Consider the following 19,262-nt stretch of genomic DNA (forward strand, 5'->3'; position numbering starts at 1 on the left):
AAATTCCTTCACAATGCATTAAAATGAGTAAATAAAACATGTACAGTTACGTAATGAAAAATTCCTCCTTGTAAAAATTAAGTTAATTGAAAGATTCAAGTCAAAATTACAGTACTAGTTCTTGTTAAGCTCCAACTACCTATACCATCATTTAAACAGAGTGAACCACCAGGTTATGGGAGACAGCCCTCTCCCAGCAGCAGGGATGTGCTGAACTTGGGGGAAGACATCCTGCATCTGGAAAGCAGCTCTGGCTTCAGAATAGCTCACGGTCGCTTGGAATGAAACATGCCTCTACTGTATTCTTGGAATGAAACATGCCTCTACTGTATTCTTTTCAGTCTTCACAAATGCCAGGATTCACAGTTTTTCAAGAATCTAATCCAATTTATTGTAGTTTCCTTCACAGGATAAATCACTTTGTTTTTAAGAATTCAAATGTTTTCTATATGTAAGAAGAAAAAAAACTCACATATTTCAACACTCTTACAAACAAAACAAAGGTTGATTTAGGTAAATCAAGTTTTCCCATTTGAGAGCTGAATCATGCTGTTTCCCAGAATTCTGGGATTAGCTGAAAGACTTTGCTTCACACACTATTATTTATTTTCCTTATAAGCTAGTATAGTATAAGAAGTATTATACGCAAAACAAACAAACAAAAAATTCTTTTCTTATTTCACTGCAGCCCAGCTACTCTTACTATCAAAATCAGCGAGATGAGCTTGATTTCAAGTAGCGGATTCTCCTGAACTGAGTCACAGCATCATATTAAGCCACAACCAACCAACCACAGAGCACGGAGTGCTTAGCACAGCGGCAGCACTCACCTAATTGCCCAGCGGTAACGTTATTTTCAGATAACAGACCAAGGGCAGAAAACAGCGTGGTGTTAACAGATGAATCACACACAATGTCCAAGTGTGGGAGGAGGCAGGGAGAGGTTGCCTGGCTCAGCTAGGGCAGTAGGCACTCACTCACTCTCGCATTTTTTTTTTAATGGCCCTGAAACATTCACACATTTAGAACTTATTTCTTTCTGTCAAGCTTTTGTTCAAAATGAAGAAGGTAAAACTACATGAACACATCAAGACCTTCACATATTCCCCTAATTCCACATCTCAGAATTACACTAAACATTGCCTGACAACAGCAAAGTGACTTGCATCCTAAATCCCTGTTATTTCTCGTTACTTACCATGCTAGGGCTACCCGACCTAGGCCAGGGCAATGAGAAACTATCCCTACCCTTCTCTTTTTGGCATTTTAAAGCACCAGAAAGACAACAGGAATAGAAAATTCCATAGAAATTCGTTTCCACTAGAAAGTACACTAGATAAAGAACAAGCAAAAAATAGCTTTAACACTAACTGATTCTACTGGTTACTAAAAGGCAACTTCTGTAAGAGTTAGTTAGGTAAGAACAATAAATAAACTAAGATGAATATTTCGGAAAGCTTAACTAGCAGACTGATGCCTACAGCAAAAAGTAACATAGCAAACTAGCCATGTTGCTATATCAATGGTTTTTTTCCCCATTAAATATCGATGAGCACTTATATTCCTTTCAAAAGCTGGTGGTAATTTGTTTTACGAATGCAAATTAAATGTTTATTTTTAGTGAATAATCCTTTTATGTCAATATAGTAAAGTATATGAAAGTATAATGCAATAAGAGAAGCACCTACCTTTTTCAGGAACCGAACTCCATAGGTGAATATGTAAAGGTAAAATGTAAATCGCCACCTGCAAAAGGTACAATAGATTAAGATACCAGGTTCACGTACTTCGCGGTTCAACACATCATCCCTTGTAACACTGCCAACCCAACACACGCTGCTCACATTAACAGATATTGAAGTAAATTGTGGTCTGGTTTCCTAAGGCTTTTGTTGTGCTCAGCTGCCTGCTTTTCCCCACCTGCCATTAACCCTGTGAAAATACAGCTAGTTTCGATATAACAAGACAGGAAAAACAAATTAAGGATAATTAAGGTCATGAAAGTTTCATGCAAATTATCAAGACAGTAGAGGGCAGAGGATGCCTAGCACCCTTACTGCAGGGCAACTTGCTACTTGGTCATTGGTTGCGGGGAAAAGAGGCCAAGACTGTCACCACCAGTCCCAAGAAAGAAAAGCTTCAACCTGCTTATGAAGCATGGAGTTCAAATAGGACAAATTTACAAAAAAAAAACCCACCAAGATTTCCTTAGGTCTACTGCTCATGTAACACTTTTTTTCCTTCTGAAGACTCTATTGCCACTGAGAAAAGCACTTACTTACATGCTTGCTGAAATCTTACTGAAATAAATGATAATTCAGTACTTGTTTAAACATGTGTCTTATGCTTCCCAGCTCCCTGGTTACTCTGTCTCTGCATTTGAGAGGTTCTTGGAATTTTAATTGTTTACTTGGTACTTCATTTGTACGGCCTACCTGAGTGAGGAATGTTAGAATTAAGCTATTTGTTTGCAAAAAAACTTTGATTTCCTAGTTAAAACAGAATGCTTAGAATTACAAGCACTTTGGGTACTTTAAAGTTGCTGAGCAATTAGAGGAGAAGAAAAACCTACTGCAGTGCTTCTGCATGGCCTGACTTCCTCACAGGACATGGATAGCAAGAAAGTTAATTAAGATTTTGGCAGGAAGTGCCTGAGTGCTGAGTATCAAAATGGGCTTTTGTAAGGAAAAGCATCACAGGGAGCCACAGCTCTGTATGGCAGCTTCAGCACTTCACTTTGAGCACTGCCCTTCAGTGGCTCGTATAGTATAAGAAGTTAAAACAAACCCTCACAAAGCTTTCTGGTTTTTAATATCTCCTCAATATCACTTTTATTCCACATGTTCCAGGCAAAATTCATAACACAGTTGAGGACATTTTCAACTTCTGCTGACTGATGCAGCACCCACAGAGGAGTTCAGAAGAACTCATAAGGATTTGAAATATTTTTGAAGTTACATTTTATATGGTGTAACCCAGGAATTCCCATCCGCAGAATTTCCCGAAAGAGTTTGTTTGCAGTATTTGGTTCAGCTATGATCTCAGAAAATTAAAAAGCCCTTTCCTGAAACATGTTGGACTGGAAAACACGGATTTTCCAGTCTAGCATTCTAGTCGTGCCCAAAGGTACTGCCTATGGTAAAACTATGGATTGCCCCACAGGAGAATTCCCTAGAGATTCACAAAAACGTTGGAGCCAAAAGCTGCCAGCCATGACGTAGGCTTGCCAGAGGCTATCCAATTGCTCTAACTGCTCAAATGCTACAAAGATTATATATACACACAGAAATATATAATAAAATACACTTTTCGTCTTCTTTCCTCTTTTTTCTCAGCCTTCCCCAATGAGTCTCCTTGGGCTGAACATTAAAGAGTCCCAGGACTGGGTGGTAGCCATAGCTGATCAAAGTGTTAACTTATTAAAAAAAAACAGTAATAGCAATAGAAAACAAAACAAAAAAACCCTCCACCTCATTCTTGATAAATGACATCCACAAAAAGCTATTAAATTAATTTCTGGCTTTATGAAACTGTGATAAAGAAAAATTTATAAAAAAGGAAGGTCAGAATTGTCCTCCAACATCCTTGTCATTAATCAGCTAGCTCTGGTAACAGTGCTGCAAAGGACTCTGCATCAGACAGACACCTTTTTTTTGTGGGCTCCAAAGGGAAATCCTGCCTAGTTCAATACCCAGGTTGGAATCTTAATCTCATGCAGATAAAACTGAGCTGTTTACCATGTTATTTTGCCCCTAGTAGGCAGTTTATTGATGTAATTAACAGTGAAACTTCAACAGGCCAGTGTCAAATGGATGAATTCAAGAAGATGTGGGAGAAAGTTAAGCGCATATTATTATTCGGTAAGCTTATACATCTTGTCTAACTAGCTAAATAACCATAAACAACACACATTGTACAATAATTATAACTTATACATCTAAAAGCAATGAATGCCACATCTGGAGATACTTCCTTTGTAGGTTTTTAAAGCTAAGAAAAAATGACAATAATGTAACTAGATGCTTGTTGCATATGAATTATGTACACTGAGCATGATAAAATCTCCATTAAACTAAATCAACTCTTAAAACCATTTATACAATAGAATGAGTGGCATTTATGAGACATTATAGTCTGATGAAATAGATGTACAACAAATGAACAAAGGGACATTTATTCTCATCAGCAGCTTCAACTTTAGAGACGGGAAAGACAAGAGTCTGTGTGTAACTGCCAGATATGTGCTATCAGTAATTTAATTGCAGATCTACTCATAACCTGTCGCACAAGGTCACACATATAGGTCATATAACCTTTTGCACAAGGTCACCTACAGATCACAAGGTCTCTGAAGCACACCAGGAATTGAATCAGCAGTCCCTTGTCTGCCTGGTTACCTACAGGGAGCCAATAACCTAAAACAATGTTGATGCTCTCTTGGCTTATGAGCAGAACTAACTTCCCTTCAACTTCCACACTTACTCAGTAGCCTAGTAGCCCAGACTAAAAAATCTAAGCCTAACCTAACCTAAAAATCTAGGTTTAAGTTTCTCCTCCATCACATCTCTCCCAACTACCTGAAGGGTTTATCAGCCACAAAGTTGCTATGTGTAGAACCATCTCTTCTGATGTTGTTGTCCTATGTAGCAGAAAATACTGTATGACTGGAGAAGAAAACGAGACGGAAGGGACTAAAACTAGGGTGTGAAGCTCTGTAACTCACTCATGATCATCCAAAGTGGAACAGAAGATAAAAGACAAATACATTTTGTGCAGAGAGGATTCAGAAAGATTCCTCCAAAAATGTACTCCCCATTCAGCTGTCTTGCAGCAAAACTCTAATTCATCATTCACACCTTCTAGTAGAGAACTTTCTAATTTGAAACCCACTGATGGAGAGATGCCAGTGGAAGGAAAGAGTTATTGTGTCCCTATAGAGCCATATGTCCAAAATCACCTTGGAATTTGGGGCACTTGGGCCAAATGTTCTTTCTCTCTGCATAGGGCACCACAGAAGAGAAGACCTCTTTAATGTCAGACTGTCATGTCTCCTTCCCACATGAACTCACACATTGGTAGCTGATCAAGAGAGGTCTTTCGATAGAAAAAGTCCTGAGGCTGCCAGCAGTCTGGGCAGTCACAGAGTCTCAGGAAGGGTAAATGCCTGGTCAGTGCAAATAAGAAATGGTACTAAAGTAGCAGGAACTGAGCCCAATACACTAAGAAAAGCAAGGCAATAGACCAAGAAAAGCAATGCAAAAATTTTCTTATGATATCTTCTGTCTGCTGCCCTCTTCCTACCAGCTATATTTGCTCATCTAGCAAAACACAGTGGTGGCCACCCAGAGAGGCAGCCCATTCTGTGCAACTTCCACCTCAATTCATTTAACCGAAACGAGGAGAGAGCTGAAGCTGCTCTGTTTGTGACAATTAGCTCTGGCCATCAGACATGAAACACTATCAGTCTGTTGTACAGAGATAAAATTTGAATGACCCAAATACGCTCAATAAAGTGCACTGCTTGAAAGAAACCTTAGGTTAATTTAAATTGGGATGAAACCACTCAAGGAGGAAGCGTTCTGGAAGATTCCATCTGTTCGCTGCCCAGAAATTTATGAGCTTCACGTCAGCTCTGCACTAAGCTGCCTATGAGACTTCCCATCTGAGCTGGCTTGTGTCTGGTCTGCTTGAGCCCAGAACAAGTGAGCTCAAGCCTGTTGACATGAGGCTCCCCAGGCACATTCTTATGTGTGCATCTGGGTGCTTATCAGGCTGGCTGTTGTGCTTCAAACAGACATGTGACACGCTACAGAGAAGGGCCAAACTAAAAAGCAACTCTGTAATAACAGGAAATCTTTCCTTTGAAAGTGTTATCTTAGAAGGAATGCTCTAAAGCACTGCACAAGTGTGGCAACAGATCCGAGTGCTCTTATTCAACCTGTGCCTTCTTGATCCAGAGTAGAGAACAAATTTCTTGACCTCTCAGCCCTTTCAACTTCAAGCACCTGATAAAATTTTAAAGATGCTCCAGTTTGATGCAGAACATTAAGACAGATGAGTTGGAGAGCCTCTGCCAATTTATGTCATTTACCTCCTCATGAGCAATTCAGCAAAACACGCTTAAGTGCCCGTCCAACTTTTAGCACTTAGCAGTCAGCATACTGACTGCAGGCATATCTCTAACCATACTCACCTTATCACACTGCTAAATTGGGGCCTTAAAATTTCACTCCAAATTTTTGTTCCAAAAATTGTGAAATTAAGTTTCAGCTAATAAAAATACATTGTTTGAGAAATGAATGACAACAACTCCACACACATGCACTTTGCAGATCTTGGCATGTGTCAGTAGGACGCCTTCCTGCCGCTCGCTGCCCAGCTGAGAGATCTCAGCAGGGGCACCCTCTTGGGAAGAGGGCCTTAGGTTGACAACTGTGAATTAAAATACACTGAAGGGCTTATAATTTACATGGTGGAGCATGACTAAGTGATATGTAAGGCTGGAGAGGAACAAGACCTCTCTCCTCACGCAGTTTCCCCTTTCCTTCTTTCCCTCTGTATGGCAGTCTGGATAGAGCCAGGCTCTGCATGCAGCAGCCGGGCCCTGTGCGAGCGCTTGCGGGCCAAGCTGCTAGGGTGGCAAGGCAGCGGCCTAGCTGAGGCTGCGCAGGCCCTGGGGGTGCTGTGGATGGGCACCTGCATCTTGCCGCTTTGTGGCCTGTCTCCTGGCTGCTACGTCAGCGCTGCTGCCAGGGGAGCCCTTAAACACTCCTGCATTATGAGTGAGAGATGGGGTCAGTCAGAAAAGTGTTCGGGTTAATAGCAATAGTTAAGGGTAACCCTAGCGAGAAAGGGGTAACCCCAGGATTAGACTTACTTGCTCAACTGCTGGGCACAACCACCCACCTTGCATGCACCCCAGGGAACATTTTGCCCCAGAAGCCACTTTGAGCATTTCAGTTTTTATCTACAGAAATGCTTTCTCAACTGATTTACTACAACCACCACCACAAACCATAATATAGGAATGCTACAGTTCAAAACAGTTAACTCTAAGCAGTCCTAGAAAAACTCATTTAAACGTATTTAGCAATTAGCAATGGGCTCATCACAGTGTCTGTGGTCAAAGAAAGTAGCTTTCAATACTTTAATTTGCTAATCCCTTAAATTTTTCCAAAGGAAATTCACTACAGTGGAGTTTCAGGTTTGCTATTCTCCCTGACAGTGCCCCAGGAACCCATGCCCTGAAAGGCAACCCAAGCCCAGCATAGACTCCTGAAACACAGAGCCACGTTGCTTGAGCCCCAGAAACATTCAGAGAGCTTGAAGTGCAGTCATGAAGCTTGTCCTCCTGCATTTAACCCCCGCTGCATCACTGACCTGGGCTAGTGTGTAGAACTGCTACTCCAACAGTCAGCAGAGGCTGGGAGTGTGTTTCTGCTGCAATGATTTGTGCTGGCTATGATGACACACACTATATTCCTGCTATAACTTCAAACAGTCTGTGTCTTACATTCTCTGATACATTTTTCTCCTCCTCCAAACATACTACCAGATCCCTTCTAATTCACTGAAGGCAACTGAGCACTTACTGCTGCTCTGGACACAGCTAAGAGCCACATTCTTACCTGCTGATTATGTTCCCAGGGGTCTAAGAAATTCAGAGCATGGCCCCAGAGACATGGAACACTGCAAAATTTTGTATCAACTTATTGGAATCTGTGTTTTAGACAATGAATCATGCACAAAATATAATCAAAATAGCACAGAAAATTAACGCTTAATTAATCAAAACCTTAAGAGGACTACTAGCACCTTCAAACTTTGACCCCTTTGTACTGTGTCACACATTTGATCTTACAGAGATAGCACAAAATTGTGCTTTCAAATGCCACACAGAAGGATTCACCTGACACTGCGTTTCACTCTACTCTGGGCAATCTTTTTGTTTTAAACCACTATCAGGCACAACAACATTAGTGCTATGCCACTACAAACTGAGTCACCACTAAATAGGTCTGATTTTTTTCTTCTCCTTCCTTGATCAAAGCCCCAGTACACAAACAGATTGCAGTCAATAAATTTTAATACTTGGCAGGCTATATCACTATTTAGAAGGATTAACTAACAAATTGCCACCTTTGTTTGAGGCATCAGCTTTTTGAGGAATTTAGAAAATCAGAGTTCCAATTCTTTTTCCAGGCAGTGCCCGAAAAAAGAACAGGGTGAGGACAATTTGATAACCTACCTGGCTCACATGGAACATTCTTCTTGATATGCATGAATGTATGTTTTCACACTAGATTTTCAGAGATCTCCTGAAGAATTTCTATTCCTAGTCCAATCTGAGACCCACATCTGTAAGAGCTTCAGATTGCTCAAAACCCCAAAACAGAGCAGATGGGAACTGAAGCCTGTCTGACAGCCCCATGGTATGCCTTGCACTGGCTCAAAAAGCAGGCAGAAACGGAATTCTACTTTGAGCAGACCTTTACTACCTGCCATTAAATCTTTGCTTATCTTAGTTTTTTTCAGCTATTCCTATACAGGACTGCAAGCATGATGGTGCGTTTGCCAGAACAGCAGCCTTTCTGTTCCAATTTTCTGTCTCCCAAGATTTCTTTAATGATAATTTGCTGCATTTGTGCAAAGCCTGACAGATACAATACAATGCACACAAATTCTTGCACTGTGGTTAAGCAGAAATCATTTCTTGTGGTCTGGACGCAGAATATAGCAGTAGACATCTCACTGTTCTCCAAGATGTGCAAAACAGCAGATACAATACATTAAGAAATCTTCGTGCTTTACTCTTAAAGCTTTATGGCGTAGGATTTGTCTGTCTTCTGATTTTCCTCTTGGCTGCAGTTTGAAGAAGTTATTTAATATTTAATATTACAGTGCCACTTGAGACCAGCTCTGTCCTAAATCTGTATGCTCAAAACGCAGCTCAAAGTCTTCAGAGCAAAATTTAGTAGTGCACAAAAAAAAAAAGGAAAGAAAGAGAGTACTAAATTTTGAAGTGATGCAATTTTATAAACAAAGTATGTTTGTATAATTAGACAAGAAAAGATTAGCAGTGTAATAGGTGTGTTGGTAATTCCTTCCAGGTTATGTAGCCAATGTTTAATAGTTATGGAACTACTCTCTCTGACTGCTAAAAGGGCAACATGAAATAAACTTTTGGTAAGGCCTCAGAGACCCATGAGCATCCCCCAATCTTGCCCTGCAAAGAGGTAGGGCAGTATATCATCTGAAAAACATGGGAAAGTGCAGAGAGAGCCCAGGCATTGCTGCCATGCACCCTGCCTTGGGTGCTGAAGGAACTAGCTTGGCTCTTAGCCGAGTGCTGTGGGCAAAAGTTACACAAGCCTTTGAAAAAAAAGCTGGTCTTTGGAAGCTGGACCTCTGCTCTCCTTCCTTACTTGTAATCTCACAGCCACCAACAGTCCCTCTCTTCACCGCTCTGTTCCAGTTCTGCAGGAAAAAACAATTCTAAGTCTTCCAAAGTGCACCTAGTAATGCTGTCCTCACCACAATGGCCACTATATATAACGCGGCAACATTGTGAGGGGTAATAACCTTCCTAAGAGCCACTTCCTTCAGTTTTTATCTATTCATTTTCTTACATTGAAAGTTACTTTCCTGTAGCATAATGTCATTTGCCCCGAAATTGTTTTTGGACCACTAATGCATATGTTGAGCCCTTATTTCTACTTTCTACTCTTTGGGAGTAATTAGGTAGAACGGTTGCTTCTCAGTTTCTCTGAGGAAACTGCCCAGCACTGCAGCATGCTCAGAACTGCACAGCTCACACTGAGTCTGCACATCGGAGTCATGTCCTTGACGTTATGTGCTTAATAAATCCGTCCCCTGGGGAGGATTTCCCATTTCTTCACATGCTCCTCCATTTCAGATAATAAACCTTGCTGTCTAACAATGTTGTCACAGCTGAGATAGGAGGATAAACAAAGTTTGTAGATGGTTCAGTCAAACCTTACTTTATCCTTTATTTTATTTTCCCCTCTGCCTTTTGGAAAAGTGAGTTTATTTACAATCCTCTATACTTTCCCCTTTCCCTAACTCGCAGGTATGATTTGTTGCATCACAGTTATATTAAAAAAAATCCTGAAAATAATAATATATAAACAAACATATATATATGTACTTATATATAGTATCTACCTTATCCTTCATTATTCTAAGCATGCTGTAGAAACATGGCCAAGAAATTTTTGCAACACTTCTCATGGAAAAAGCTGTCCTCATAACAGCAAGAGAACAAAACTTGAGAAGCCAGGAAACATCATCAAAACTCATTAAAAGTATTTAAATAACTAAACATAAGAAATAGCATTGAAAGAGCACCAGTAAGACCATATCTGTGGAGCTTTACAGACAGCTGGCAAACCAGGTCTAAGCACACAGAATGGCTAACAACTGACTATAACAAGAACAGAATGTGGATGACCTTGCAAATTAGGGTTTTAGTGCCCTCTGTCAGTATCTTTCCTTTTTAAAATGAAAATAAGAGCAGAACTATGTAGTGGATTATCTGTATTTGCTGAAGAGCAAAAAAAATGTTGTCATGTTAGAATGGAAAATTTACTCTGAATCTGACAATAATTCTTCAGGAATAAATGTTTGTGATGTGTTTCAAAATTATTTAGGTCTCAGAAAAACAATGAAAAGAGCAAAACATGTTGTGAAGGGGAGGGAGGAACAAAAAAAAAGTGTTTTTGTTGTCTTCTGCTTCTTCTGATCAGCTGTTTTACTTTTAAATCCAACAGCACAGATGAAAGAGATCTGTCAGCCACCATTAACAGTGGTGGTTGACAGATGCACAATTAACAATGGTGGTTGACAGATCTTTTCAATCTTCACTATTAATAAATAGCAAATATTTTGGATTGTATTTGCGATTATTCCTATTTAGCACGAACTGTGTTATTATTACAAAGTTATAGCTAAGAGAAATAACCTCCTGCCCCTAAACTTTAGCAGCAATAAAATATTTTTAAAATCCATTGTAATAGTAATATAGAAACAAGATATATCAGTATGTGAAATCCACTACATAGGCAAAAATCAATATAAAAACACAAACACACTAACAATTGAGGAGAGCAAAAAGCTTCAAACAGAAGAGAGTTCAAGTTAAAGGGGAGAAGTCCCCTTTACTGAAATCTCAGTCAACCTCCCCCAAGCCCCAGAGTCCTTTTTCACGCCCTGCAAGTCCCACCACAAGCTGCCTTGAAGCCTGCAGCAGCCCGGGCAGAGCGCTTGCACCCTTGGCTGTACCACCCTACAGCTCTTTTGGAAAGTCTCGTGTCTGTCTATCTGGCCTTTCACTTCCAAACCCATTGCCTGCAACATTTGGCAATTTCATGTAGAGCTAAGGCTGACAGACAATATTCACCCTCTTCCACAACCAAGAGCCAAACTCCTCAAGGTGCAGTAGTGGTAAGAAGCAAATTGCCAGTGCAGCCTTTGCAGCTTTCCCTTTGCTGCCTTTAATCACTCTGTTGTGGCTGCAATTCTGAACTAATGTTCACATTAACTAGAACTTAGGGAAGAACTATTTAATTTCCATAACATAAAATAATGATGAGCAAACACAAACCACCAGGGAAAGGAAATCTAGTTCATTTATAACAACCTTGTTTAATGTGCAATGGTAAGTGATAGTGTCTTGGCAGGAATAGCAGACGAGTTAATTTAAATTTATTAATTGTGTTAAAAACTGTGTCACAGAAGGCAGAGTGAACAGGGAATTTGAAGTTTTAAGTAATCCAATTGAGGGAAGAAGGGAATTTCATAAAATGTGAAATGAAAAGTGCTTACAGCATAATCTAAAAATACAGTGAACAGAATCTGAGGACACAGCATAGACATCTCTGCCTGACTGCTTCAGCAGAGCAGCTAGAAAAGAGGTTTTGACAATTCCTAACCAATGCTTTAATTCCCCCCAATCCAACATTTGGGTACAGAGACTTCTGATGCCAGCTGGGCATGGGGGTGGGGGGGAGGAAAGAAGAAAACCCAAAGTCCATAAACTGGATCCACATACGAGCACAGCCAATAAGGTAGTCTTAACATTGCCCTATTTGGGAGTCTGCTTCATACCTTCATCAAAACTCATATCCAGAGAGAATTAGAATCTCTTTAGCAACACACTAGGGAGATGTATAAGGAATGGCAAGTTAAAAGCAGTTATAAGTTATCTATCCTCCCCTTTGACAAACCATTCTGCTTTCTAGTGCAGTTGGACAGCAGCAAAAAAACAGTAGAGCCTGACCCAATATTTTACTAATCAAAATAGAGAAATTATTACAGGAAATGTTTCTTTAAAGGGCATGAACATATGCCTTGGACCAGCTGTTCAATGGAAAATAATTTCTCTCAGCAGTTAACCTAAGCATTTGGCACTTGTGTAGAGCTGAGAGCAAGGAGAGATTCGCCAAGAACACCATGGCACACCATGCCCTGCTTCCAAGTAGTCCCACGGTGCTGGGCTTCTGCAGCAATTCCTTTCCTTCTCCCTCTGCTGCACCTCAGTGAGCTTTCACATTTGATGCAAGTCCTACCAATGCCCTCCCCATTTTTGCTTCCTGTTGCTCACATGCATGCAAATCTCGTGGCCTAGCCACAAGCAGCATTATTCCAGCACATTCGTGTGACCATGTTATGATCCATGTCAGAATATTTGTTTGACTGAAAAGCAGCCTGCGTTATTAATCCAACAAGTATCCTGTGCCGCAGCTGTACAGCCAGCTTCCTGGTGCAGTGCCAGGCAAACAGGAAGGTCAAGGACAGAAGAGATCATGGAAGTGGCTGGTACTGCTTCATAGAGCAGCAACATCAGCACATGCTGCTAACCTACAGACTAAGTCAGCCTGGGCAAGCAAGCAACAGGCCAGTGAGAGAGCATCGACACAAAAGCATGTAACAAAAATGTAGAAAAATGTGCAATTAAGCTGCTTAAGCCTTGCCATTGAAGAAATGGCAATAGTCCACAGCCTGAAATACAGATGCTCAAATAGGCAAAACTGGAGGCATGGCCCCACAGCCAGTCACACTGCAGCAGCCGGGTGTAATGGCAGAGGCTGCACATTTGGAAGTGCGAGTGCTGAGGAAGCTGTAATTTGGAAAGGCAGCATGTGCATAATGATTAGTCCCAATTCATCAGAGATCAAGTGTTAGGGCAGAGTTAAAATTGCTTTCTGAGGCTTCACTGTGCACTAATGACTTTAAAATCAGGACAGCTTGTTATGCCAACCATTAACTTATTCATGTGTCTAGGGCCTCAGGCTACAAATTCTTACACTTTATGTAACTCCAGACAACAAGTACAGTCTTAACTTCTTTTTTTTTAAGCAAGCAAACCATCAGTGAACTCAACTCTGAATGACTTCATATGAAAAAATATTTACATTAGATGAAAAAGCTTGATCAATAGTCTTCTGCACTGGCTTAACATGCAGCTTAGAGAGAAACGAAATCAAGTTGGCCAAATCTGATATTAAACAAAAGAATGAGAAATTTGCAGTGCTCTTCAGTGCTGTTCTCAAGGAAAAACACCTTGCCCTATGTAAAACAGAGCAGGACTTCTGTCTTGGTATGCAAAAAGATATGAAGTCAAACTATTAGCTTTCCTGGCACACCAGTCTCAGCAAGGTTGCCTCCATTCTATTTTAGCTTATACTGAGGCCTTGCTTTCAGTCATATCTCTGTTCTTCCTCAGGAATGCTATTGGACGTAATACTCTATTAAAACAATAATAGGTCCTTGACTGCATCCATTCCAGTAAATTATAAATTTTACTGTGCTTTCCACACTTTGGTTGTCTCTTGCTAAATGACTTCAATTAATGTAACCTTTCTGGCCTCACCTCAATACCCCTACTACCTGGTTATAATCAATCCTGCTTCCTCTCCTTGAAGGTCACGTCTTTTCAACCCTAGAACAATTTCATAGATACCAACTTCCTCCACATCTCACTGGAAAACTGCATCTTCCTTCTCCATAATCCTCAGAAATCTGACTCTGCCAACACCTCAGTTTACTCCCTTTTTCATCCTTCATTCCACAAATGCTACTTGCTTTCATGATCTTTTGATCCCCCTCTCTCTACTCCCATTTTAACATGTATGATACCATACATCTAGGGAAAGATTAGTCTTTGCAATCAGTTTCTAAGCAAACTACGGATATAATCTATTTGTCACCACAATACTGGTACTTGGTTGTCCAAGGAAAGACAAATCTCTCTCTAATGAGAGATTACTGCTGAATTACTGCCCCAGCAGGACAATAACTTTTATGAAAGAAATAGGAAACTCCTGTTTAATTACTTATGATATGAAAAAGTATTTTGAATATTCAGATTTGAATATATGTATTTTCATTGAATATCTCCTGATTCTTACACTGAGATAGGCATTTTCTGCTGTTCTCCTACCTTTATTTTCACTATACAGCTTAAGATTCCTGCATGCTTTTATTTTGTGCTTGACCCTCTCCCTCCTTTTTCTTCTCCTGCACCATCCTCACTATATTTTTCACGTTACACTAATTAAATTCTTTTATTTAAAACTAGCAGAGTTCAGTCTGCTCACCACACCACTACACTGAGGAGTTCAGTGGTCACACAGTCTCACTCCACAGACTTGACCAGGCCAGGTTGATTCCCGTCCAAGGCTGCTCTAACATCCTTACCTTTGTCATTGTCCCCCTGCGTTACACTGTCTTTAAGTCTGTATCATCTGACATGTTGATCTTCTCCCAAACATTTTGTAAAGTTTAAGGTTGCAAGAGACCAACTAGTTTGGTCTCTCAAGGTCAAAATTCTGGCTAGCTTGTGCCCAGGCTCTCCTTTATATCCATAGGAATCATTCTCATAGCTCCAAAACACAGGATCTTCTGTTATCTCACTCTCACCCTCCCTCTCCAAGAAAGATTAATGTTTCTCAAAAACGGAGAGGACTGTACTGCTGCTTACCAGATTGACATTTTTATAGCCTGACACCAAGCATCTTTTGCTTGCCTTATGACAAAATGTGGCAGCACTAGCCCTGCTCAAATAATAAGACTGTCCCAGCTTGAAAAGTCACATTTGGCAAGCTCTGTATCTATATCACCTGTCTGGAGCAGGCCCTGGAATAAATTATCCTTTCAATAGCATCCTCATTCCCTTTTGACAGAAAGGAGCGGCATCACTGTGGAAGGGAGCCGAGCCCAACAGCAAATCAGTATTTGTGAAGTGCGGACTGTGTGAAGGGGAACAAGAACCCTTGGGGCAAAGAAAAAAGCAATGAAGATGCACCCTGATTTTTTGAAAACAAATCTTTTGCTCTTCAGTCTACAGACTTCCATGTTTTCACATATGGACAAAAAAAAAAAAATCCTGGATCCTGGGTGTCATTCATCCCAATCAAGTAAACTAATCGCTGAGGTTTACTCTCAGCTTTTATCCTATTGAAGCTCACCTACCTTACATAATAACCTAACTATCCATTTGGCAAGAAAAATACAGCAACTTTAACTCATTAACTCTTGCAGAGCTGCCTTCTCTTTGGCATCATGGAAAACATTCTGGACCTCAGGAACACCTTGCTGGCAGTAAAATGAATTGTTTCCTTTTTAAGTTGGGACTCTTAATGCAGTTCCACATTTGCTCTGGGTTCTGTCACATTTTCTTTATTCCAAACATACTGAATTGAAGCACTGCACTTAGTGCCTCAAAGTAGATGCATATGGACTTAACTAGACAGCCCTTTAACATGCACACAGGGGATATCCCTGACTTCCCAATGCCATTTCAACTAGCTGTCAGCAGCTATATCCAAAATGCATGCCAGGGATGCCTGGTGGCAAACACTGCACTGCAGGGTGGCTTTGAGAGTGGTGCACACCTAGCAGCACAGTAACATGTTCCTGCAGCAACCAGGACATCTGGAGCTCAGAGGCAGCTCTCACCGAGCTCCGAGAACCACAAGTGCAGAGGATGTGAACACCCACTTAACTGGGTCACCTCGCTTCTTTCTGGAGCTGCAGTGTTATCGTTACCATTAAGCACACACGCTGCAGCAATGCCCAATGGTACTCTCTAAATAAAGCAAGCACTTAAATCTGCCAGCATAGATTAACCACGTATTTGTTACAGCTTGACCCCACTTTTCAATCTGTGTTCATAGCTCTTATCCACACAGGTTTTCCATAATGTATGTCTCCAGCAAGCAAACTCAGCACACACAACTTCCCTGAGGGAACTGCGGGCAGAGATGAGTTTTTTCCCCAGCTGGTCTCTGCACGCAACTCTCCACGCTGAACTCGGCAAGAGAGACACAGCAGTGCGGCCCTCAGGAGCTCAGCAGGGAGTTTGGAGCCCAGCTCAGGTCAGCACAAACGTGGTGCCACTGAAGTAAGAAAGGGAAATCTTTGACCCAACATTCAGAGCCAGAGAGACCTCCAAAACATGCCAGATCTAAAAACTCGGACTTCTTTTTTTTTCCTGATTTCATTGCCTTTCTGACAAGTTAAGCAGACAAGCACATACATTAACAGTTACCACCCTTGTAGAAAATTCATTAAGATTGTTGTTCCTTCCTGATATCAAAAACAGCAAGTAACCCCAGAATCTCCAGCTGCTAGCAACAGGAAGACTGGGTTTCTCCATAATCTTAATCTCCCTGGCTTTATTAAATATTAAATAGAGGGTTTTTAGCTGTAAATACCAAGGAAAGGAATTAAGAGTTCTGAAATCAAATTTCTCTGTTTATTAAAGGACAATTACACTTAGACAATTTATCTGGTTTTAATAGGAAAAGCACACTGTAATTCTCCATGCCAAAGGGAAAATATGCTTAACAGTAACACCTCTAATTGTGCCCCTATTCCACCCTTAGTTGAATATAAATAACAATTGCTACCAGAATAATGTTTCCTCTGTGGCTTGGCTTTAGAAAATTAAAGATTATTGACCTTTCTGTATGGCTCTACAGGAACATAATGGTTAAGGAAACACTTAGGGAATCTATATAAAGGACAAGTATGAAATATACTCAGAAAATCTGTATGAATGGTGCAACAGGATATCATAAAATATATACCTGTTAGTCCATAGGATCTCTGGGATTTCTTTACTTGCAATTTCTTAATGAAAGCATTTAGTAATCATTAAGAATCGATAAAAACATAAAACAAGATTAAAAATAGCTAATATTTAGTTCTTATTTTAAATAAGACTTCCTCATTGTTTGCTGACATTTCTACCCAATATCTCTTTTCCAAGTTAAAAAAAAAAAAAAAAAAAAGTGGGGGGGGCGGGGGAAAGAAGTATATTTAAGAGTTTTAAGCCAGCAATAACAGGACTACTTGACCAGCTGGGTGTGATAAAGCCAATGCTTGTTTATAGCCTCCACAGTATTTGCCAAGTCCCTTGATTTGGAGCATGTAAATCTTGCCTTAAATGACCTTCCACATCAAACGAACAACATTACAGCTATATCAGAGGGCCGAGTCCTAATTTAATGGGACTTTCAGGAGAAAAAAAGAAAAAAAAAAGGGGGGGGAAAAAGCTATTTGTGTTTTGCTATGAATTCAATGTTTATCAGTTCCCAATTAATAAAAACTTGTTAAAATATTAAGTAGATCAAATTTTCCATGCTCTCCTTCAATGCAAATTAAGTATTAATGTGTTAAATCTGGTTGGCATGGAAATGTAATTCATATTCTAAAAACAGCTTAACGAGAAAAAGTATACATGTAAATATCAAGTTTTAAAATCACCCTCACCCTGGGTGTGGGAAAAGATTTCTTGGAAGTGGCAGGTGAAAAATAACTACCTAAAGAAAGTGAGAGTGTTTTAGCTTCTCAGAATAAAGTGCAACCAAGGAAAGGAGCTATTAAAGGGGATAAAACCTAGGAGAAAAACAAGGAAGGGATTTAAAAACCAGCACAGCTGGCTTTTATCTTTATTCTTCCATTTCAGATGTCTCAAATTGCGCAGTTGAAAATTATGATGTATAGACAGTTTCCCACTGTTATTTCAGGCTGGTTTTCCTCAAAATATCAGGCTGGTACCCTAACAATAAAACCACAATCACCTGGATTTCTTTTGAATTCTTCAGGAGAAAGAATTTTTTTTTTTTTTTTTTAAGCAATTTCTACCATTATTTTTAAACTGAAACACAAAAATACCTGTTAGGGGCAAAGGGAAGAACTGATGAGGACACAGGGTCAAAAACACTCAGAAAAAGAATGCAAATCCTTACATGCTCTCACAGAACTTCGTAAGAGTACTGGGCTTTTCCTGGTTGCGTCTTTGTCGAAACCAACGCTGAATACTGCGCACATCCCAGTCCAACTGCTTGGAGAGACCCTCCAGCCTCTTCTCATCTGGATGCTACAGAACAAAGAACGACAAGAATTATTGCTTTCACTAGTCGAAATAACTCCACTTTAAATTTAGAACCACAGTAAAGGTCTGCTATGACTCTGCGTTGCCTGTGAGATACATTGTTACAGAGAAATGAAGTGATTTTCACAGAACACTGCTGAATAACCCATATCAAAATATATATATGGTGACTACTATTAACATATAAGGATTACATATGCTGCAATACCGTATGACTGGATAATAGTAACAAGAGATTTACATGGGATAACAGAGAACAGAACTTGCATGAAACTTGCAAAGAAGTGATAAGTAGGGATTAAATGCCATACATATCTCAAGCAATAGGGTTTACAACCCCCACCACACACATGGGTGCTTTCTGTTCCACCCTCCTGCATAGGTGTTTTTGTTCTGTTGACAGATACAGTAGTGAAGATTGTTTGACTGGCACGGAAAGAAGAGGTTATATCCCATGTTTCTGCATGGGAATGTTACAGAATGAGGTTATTAAACAAAGTGACAACTTCAAAAGGAAAATCACCTTGGCAACAGAGAGGCTGACTTTTTTTCCTGTAAAATTAGCTGTACAGAGTTATTCTCAAGAGCAGTGAGTGGAACTCTCATTCCCTCAGAACAGCAGTACTCTGCAAATTAGTGCCGAGGTACAGTAAGAAAATTAAACTATCCTTGATTTGAGTACTGGGCAGAGAGGAATGGTACAGGCCACATTTCCAATCACACAGCAGTTCTGCATATTCAATATCTTATGAGCATTATTTAGCTGCTTATTCTGCTTGCATTTTTCAAAGAAACAGGAAACATCCTTGGACACATTTTCTGGAGGATTCGGTTTATTTCT

The 19,262-nt window shown here is 40.2% G+C and overlaps 1 protein-coding gene across 2 annotated transcripts in view; it reads right to left on the bottom strand.

Moving 5' to 3' along the window:
- The window catches only part of CERS6 (ceramide synthase 6), a 109,419-nt gene that overhangs the window by 55,362 nt on the left and 34,795 nt on the right, over window positions 1–19,262 (bottom strand). For both annotated transcript variants that reach the window (XM_088519454.1, XM_088519453.1), the window contains exons 3-4: window positions 18,276–18,406; window positions 1,689–1,746 (exon numbers count right to left, since the gene is read on the bottom strand). In XM_088519454.1, coding sequence (XP_088375580.1) covers window positions 1,689–1,746; window positions 18,276–18,406 — 189 coding nt within the window. The remainder of the gene's footprint in view (window positions 1–1,688; window positions 1,747–18,275; window positions 18,407–19,262) is intronic.

This window comes from Tinamus guttatus, unplaced genomic scaffold, assembly GCF_059628265.1.
Source record: "Tinamus guttatus ecotype Peru unplaced genomic scaffold, ASM5962826v1 Tinamus_guttatus_pri_ptg000060l, whole genome shotgun sequence".
Taxonomy (NCBI): Eukaryota; Metazoa; Chordata; class Aves; order Tinamiformes; family Tinamidae; genus Tinamus; species Tinamus guttatus.